At 42.6% G+C, this 6436-nt stretch overlaps 1 protein-coding gene across 8 annotated transcripts; it reads right to left on the bottom strand.

Moving 5' to 3' along the window:
- Positions 1-552: 552 nt before the first annotated feature.
- Positions 553-5836, bottom strand: Srsf5 (serine and arginine rich splicing factor 5). Of its 8 annotated transcripts, none has more exons than XR_002390362.2 (9): positions 5633-5835; positions 4612-4756; positions 4226-4296; positions 4005-4103; positions 3653-3722; positions 2358-2431; positions 1815-1925; positions 1389-1726; positions 553-813 (listed from the first exon to the last, which is right to left on the bottom strand). XR_002390362.2 is itself a non-coding variant. In XM_021247211.2 (8 exons), exons 2-8 carry the CDS (start codon positions 4735-4737, stop codon positions 1465-1467), a joined length of 810 nt encoding a protein of 269 aa, XP_021102870.1. In that variant the 5' UTR covers positions 4738-4756; positions 5633-5836; the 3' UTR covers positions 920-1464. The 8 variants fall into 8 exon arrangements, 6 of the variants coding, with proteins under 6 accessions (XP_021102870.1, XP_004837372.1, XP_021102867.1 ...); XR_015445017.1 differs by having other exon boundaries at positions 5509-5789; XM_021247211.2 differs by lacking the exon at positions 553-813 and having other exon boundaries at positions 920-1723; positions 5633-5836.
- Between the last annotated feature and the right edge of the window lie 600 nt (positions 5837-6436).

Here is a 6436-nt window from a genome sequence, read left to right as displayed (position 1 = left end):
CATCTAATGTTTTAAACCTACTCCCCAAATAGATTCCCACTCCCTGACCCCACCACTTTGAGAAAGCCAAAAGCTAAATTTTTCTAATTCCATCTTCCTGAAAAGCTAGAAGAGGAAATAAGAGTACTACACAGTTCTGGTGTCCCTAGAATCAGACTTCTGAGATTCTAATATTTTATCACTTAACAATTCTTTTCAAAGTCCCTGAATTCCCTATAATACGGTAGTTACTATAGTTTTCAAGATTCAGTGAGTGTGCAGATAACCGCTTAAAAACGTCATTATACTAGTTTGATGTTAAACACATTACTGTGTTACCAAGTATTCAGTCTCACTTCAAAAACAAAGGACAAAGCGTGGTTTTTTTGATTCCTAGAATAAGCTCATTTTCCAAACTTAACAGGGCAGTTTGAAGACTTAGGTATACAGCTCTAACAACACCTGAATAAAGATGGATATAGGATCTCAAGCAGTTTGTATACTGCTTTCCCCTAAATACATATTGTCACATATACACCTAAGAACTAAAAGCAGCAGCATGTAAATCTCTCAGGCTTTTGTATTAATCAACTTTTATTAACTCAGACTACTCAAACTGTACTATAACAAGCAGGAAAGAAACAGATTTTATAACTTGCTTCCCAAACACGGTCCTTTTGATTCTTTAACTTGATGCCAACACAATAAAGTGAGATGATGAAAGGAAAGCATGGGAAGAACACACACATAAGGTCAACTGTCAGACAACTCTCAGTTGTCACCGTTTTTCACTGTTTTCAACTGTTCACTGACTTCTCAGCCTCTTCAACTAACCTGGAAATGTCAAAAATACAATCCTAGGATTATAGATGTGTTTTAAACATATGGAAGGAAATGGAAGTAGCAGTATAGGACTTCTTCAGACAAAAAGACAAAAAAGCAATTTTATAGTATTTTATTATCAATGACAAACAGCTGCTTTAATGTGTCTGTACTGCAGCTGTTAATGGGTGGGTGGGAGGACACCCTTAACCCTAACAAGAAAAACTCAAATTAAGCCTTTATATACAAGCAAATTTAGAGCTCTTTTAAGGGTCCAAAGCTATTAATTAGTTTAATTGAAGCATTAAACTAATACTAAATTAACATATTTGAATAACCAAGAACTAAAATGTTCAAAACTTTTTTCTAGTACAAAAAAATTAAATTTGCTTTAGTTATAAAAGAGCTCTGTCAATGTACACAAACTATATACTTCAGACATTCACAAAACTGTGAGCAGAAGGCTTATCAAAAGACATTTAATACAATTAGTTTTCAACACCCCTTGGTGGTCCACATCTACAAAGATATCCAGCCCAACCCCACCCCCCTCAAAACCCCACCCCCACAGAAAAGCACATACTTACCAGAATTTTTAGCAAGTATGGTTTGGGAATTTGTTTTTGTTTTTAAAAAAGGCCCCTAGGGCAAGTTATTTACAGTTTAATTGCCACTGTCAACTGATCTGGACCTGGACCTGGATCGGGACCTCTGGCGATCCACAGATGCTGGAGACTTAGATCTACTTGAAGAACCACGTTTCTGGCTCTTCTCAGGCACAGGAGACCTACTAACAGAACGTGACTTGCTCCGGCTCCGGCTCCGGCTTCTTGACCGGCTGTATGACTTGCGACTACGGGAACGAGATCGGCTACGAGACCTAGAGGAACTCCTGGTCCGTGATCGAGACCTGCTTCTTGACCTACTACGAAAAAGATGAATGGGGGGGGGGGGTTAGCCTATATGACAGGCCATGTAAATCCAGTAAAACTTTTGACTTCAAAATGATATACCTGTGCCTTTTGCTGCCTTCGATTAATTTGATTTTTCTCCCATTTATTTCCTTTCCAGAAAGTTTTTCAATAGCATTCTTTAAGTCACCATAAGAGGCAAACTCAACCACCCTAAAATGAAAACAGTCGTTTTAAAAGCACATATATCCCATGACCTCACACACTGTACACAGCAGTCTCAATTAGAAAGTAGTTGGCTCCGATCATTTTGCTATTGGTATTTTAAATCTTATTTCCAATGTACAATACAGTGCAGCAAGATTCTGACACAGCTGACATTTTGAGCCATGCATGAGTTCTATGCAGCACTGTGCGATGTTTAGCAGAACACTTGGCCTCTACCCACTGGATGTCAGCAGTACTAACAATCACTTGACAAGAAAACTAGTCTCTAGATGATGTGTCAAATGTCCTCAGGGAAGCGAAACAGTCCTTGATGAACCATCTCTAGTCAAGCATCTGCAAATTTTATGTCCTCAGAAATGTTCACAATAAAATTTTCAGGTGATCTCAAAAGGTTTTCACAACTTCCAGTATACTCACCCTTCATTTAATTTAGGTCGATGTGCATCGGCAAAGGTTACTTCCCCAGCTTGTCTCATGAAATCTTTGAGATCCTTAACACAAGACAATTGTGTCAAGCAGGGAAGAGGAAAAGGTGACACACAAACAATTACATGGTATAAAAAACAAGACTACTGAAAGAGAAGTTGTTAGATAAAGTACAAACATGGCATATACCACACTTGTATTCTATCAGAATTCAAAAATTGTATCAGGGCACGAAATAAGCAAATAGCATATTGCTTTTAAGCAAAATGCTAGAGGAAATAGAGACTTTTAACATTAAAGTAGTATTAGTCTATACTGAGCTCAGTACAAAAGAAAAAAAAAACGAACAAAAAAACAAAACAAAAGGAAACAGTACATATTTTTAAAGGACTAAAGTAGAAGTTTTATATTTAAAAAAACAGAACATTTACAAGACACCAGTTATTTTGTGCCCCAGATGTCATTAAAAAAATTTACATTACCTTTATTAATATTTCCCTAGGCTAGTCAAGCAGCAAACCATTAATCGGTCGGAGAAACCTTCATGACAAATGCCCGACTGGCTCTTCGCCACCCACTTGATGGACACTACCCAATCGATGGAAGCCTTTCATCGCACAGCCCTCCCTATTAGCAGACTACTGGCGATGCAGACATGTTCTACTCTTGTGCAGTTACCAAGGACCACTTTACTGCGATCAGGATTCCAACGACCAACTAATTTCGTATCTTTTCAACTCTTTCGACCAGGACCTCTTATTCGGAAGCGTTACAGAAGACAGCTCTCAACTTAGGGATCAGATCACGTTATCAAGGCTCTGGGATCGCTGCAACCCGGCACTTCAAGTTAAGTGCACCGATTACGTCTAGACCGGCAAACACAGATCTAGAGGTGGCCAATTGATCACTGTAGGAGCTGACTGGCAAAGTCAACCAGGCCCAACCAAGAGTGACCAAGACAACGATTAGGATAACCCACAGGCACTCCTCGTCATAAGGCCAACGACACAGATAGGCTGGCAAATAAAGGGTTTAATATTTGGTTAAAATTGATTTTTAAAAACATGAAAAAATATCCTCAAAACATTTACATTTGATCACTAATATTAAAATTTGAAACATCCCCCAGTTACATTTAATTAAAGTTTAAAGTTATAATTCAATTAAATCCATTAATTTAATTAAATATAAACTACTTTTAATAAAATATATTAATAAAACACAAATTACCCATTAAAAAAATTTTAAAGCCACATTTAAATAACTCAAAACTATTTTCAACAAACCTGCCAGCTGACTCTGGAGGATAAATTCTCAACTATAAGTCGATTTTCTGTTCTTACAGGTGGAGCACTTCTGAGGAAGAAAATGAGTATTCACAATGGAAAAAATGCAGTGTTATGTGCAGTGACATGTGCATTTGTGTTCCAGTAATCAGGGTATTAGTCATTCAAATGACTTCCACCAACAGGTCCTGTGTTACTCTACACAACTCAGTACTCATCAGGAACAGCACTGTATCATAAAGTTGATTTAACAATAAGTGCCACCATCATTTACTGCAAATGGTTCCTGAAGCTTAAAACACTTGCCCCTGCATTAACAACTGTTCAAAGCAGCCATTCATCCGCTACATACCGTCTATCATTTCGAGGTCTGCGACTACTAAAACGATCAGAGTATCGTCCTCTACCTCTTCCTCCTCGAGACCGAGCCCTAGCATGTTCAATAGTAACCCTGTAGAAAAGAAAAATCTCCATTATGTACTTAAGCTACATACATACTGTTATTTAGAAAAATATCCCAGATGACTTACTCTGCTCTATTTTTAGGGGCAATTATAGTATTAAGAGTCTCACCTTTCACTACAAAGTTCTTTTCCATCAAGTTCATACACAGCATCATCCGCATCCCTCGGATCCTCAAATTCCTAAAATAGAGCTTAATATGCTTACTGGGGCTTCAAGCATGCGTTTTCACAACACAGTAGGTACACTAAAAACCTGAGACAAGATGGGAAGAGCAGTATCTTAACATCAAGATACAGATATACCTAATCAAGGGGTGATGGGGAGTGGGTTCCAGCCAGCATTAGGTTATTTTAATCTTTAAGATTCAGTCTCAAGGCTCCATAATCTTTCCTGAAAACAAAACTTACACTAGGACTCAATAATACCAAAAATATTGCTTATCAACAGCTTTCCACACTACCTAACAGATAATTCATCTTGTTCTAAATACGTACCACAAAACCAAACCCTCTTTTCAGATCAATATCCCGGATCCGTCCATAACCCTTGAAGAATCTTTCCACGTCTTTCTCCCTCGCCGCTGGATTTAGCCTCCCGATGAACACTCGACAGCCACTCATGACCTCCGGCTAGTGTGCCCTGTTAAAAATATGCAGTAGACAAAAAAAAAAAAAATATGCAGTAGACAATACGAATAATGATCAAACACAAAATGGCATAAAAATATTTACCTAGAAATGTTATAAATAAGACTACAAACAATGCCTCTTAATCAGGTTAGGTGCCCTGCAGACAATTAAAACTCGGTTCCCAACACGATACCTCCCCGTATAGACCGCATGAACCGCAACGCCCACTGCCACCTCTCCAACTGCGCAGCCGCACTGCCCCCCCCCGCCCCCTCCCATCTGCCGCAGTTCCGAAAGGCCCAGAAACGCGGGCGGAGCTAGTCCCGCCCTCGGTGACGCCAACCAATGGCAGACGGCCGCGAGCGCGTCACCGCCCGCCGGGAGAGTCACGGGAGTCGGAGGCGGGATCTCGCGAGGCCTCTACTGCGCCTGCGTAGGCCGCGGCGGGCGGGCCCCCAGCAGCCACAAAATGGCGGCCGAGGAGTCAGCAGTGGTGGAAATAGGCGCGAGCCTTGCTCCCTTCTGGATCCCCTTCCCCCGGGCCCCCCATGCCATAGGCCCTGTGCACGCCCGCAGGGCGGGAGAACGGCAGCCCAGACAAAGCCAGGGCGGGCCCGGCCCACTGCAGAACAGGTCGGATAATGATAGTGTCAAGTTGGTGCGGACGAGCCCTTTGTAAAAAAGACCACAACCGTGACCGCCCTTCCAGCTTCAGTACCCCCTCAAAGCAATACCAAAAAGGAGACGTGCCCCAGCGCCCACCTCGATCAACTGCGCTCATTAGACGCCGTCCTCCGCAAAGAGAGCAGCCCCCACCGCTCGCGACCTGAGCGGCCATGAAGAAGCCTCGATCCGAGGAGCCTTGCCCTCAAAGTGAGCCACTCACCTACCGGACAGGATCTTTGGCGGCTGAGACGCAGAGAGGTCCGTAGTCTGCAACGGAGTCGTCAACCTCCCCACAGACCAGAACACACCTCGTCTACGTCTCTCCAAAACTGACGCACTTAACAGCTCTGCCTATCCACAAAATGGAAGGCGCGTCACAGCGTCACTTCCGGGGCCGCCCCTGAGGCTTGGCCGGTCCTTCCCGTTGGATCCAGGGTGGAAGCGGGGACTTCCTCTCCGTGACCCAGAGAGCGAACCTCTCCGTGGTGGGTGGGGCTGTGGGCGGTGCCGGGGGGATGGGGGGGACAACGCCCGTGGACGTTTTCTTTGGCAAGGTGGCGGAGTTGGGTTCATCGTCATCTCTGAAATAAAAATAGGCTGACAAGTGGCAGCCCTTTTTATATCTAAGGTTTTTCTTAGTACTCCGAGAACTACTGGGTCCCCTTCTTTGACCCTTGCTTTCTTGGGCTCCTTGAGGCTCAAGTGAATTCCCTGTAAACGGCCCCAGAGGTGCAGTTTAGTTGTAGTGAGAAGTTTGAGGAACTGAAGTGTTGAGAAGGTTTGGCGGTGATGAAATACTGAAATTGAGACTGCAGCTAGAAGGCCATTTTGAATTGAAGCTGAATGCAGGTTTCTGCCTTTTCATCACTCTGGGACTGAGCTGGCTGCAAGGTGTCAAGCTGGTTGTTTTGTTTTTGTTTTTAAACTCCGGGGAGTATTTGGTTAATCCTGCCTGTTCAGATTTCTTTAATGTAACGCATGGAAATCTATAATTATTCAGAAACAAAGACTGGTTTTCATGTTG

This window comes from Heterocephalus glaber, unplaced genomic scaffold, assembly GCF_053883595.1.
Source record: "Heterocephalus glaber isolate CG9 unplaced genomic scaffold, H.glaber_assembly_v1.0 deba00001608, whole genome shotgun sequence".
Classification (NCBI taxonomy): Eukaryota; Metazoa; Chordata; class Mammalia; order Rodentia; family Bathyergidae; genus Heterocephalus; species Heterocephalus glaber.
This window is presented reverse-complemented; position numbering and strand designations above follow the sequence as displayed.

Bases quoted from the DNA above. Each gene is read 5' to 3' on its own strand.
- Srsf5 (XM_004837315.3), bottom strand. From the start codon at position 4,737: ATGAGTGGCTGTCGAGTGTTCATCGGGAGGCTAAATCCAGCGGCGAGG. The intron at 4,104-4,225 runs GTGAGACTCTTA...TCTTTTCTACAG, and splicing joins AAAGAACTTTGTAGTGAAAG to GGTTACTATTGAACATGCTA. The intron at 3,723-4,004 runs GTATGTAGCGGA...TTTCTTCCTCAG, and splicing joins AGACCTCGAAATGATAGACG to AAGTGCTCCACCTGTAAGAA.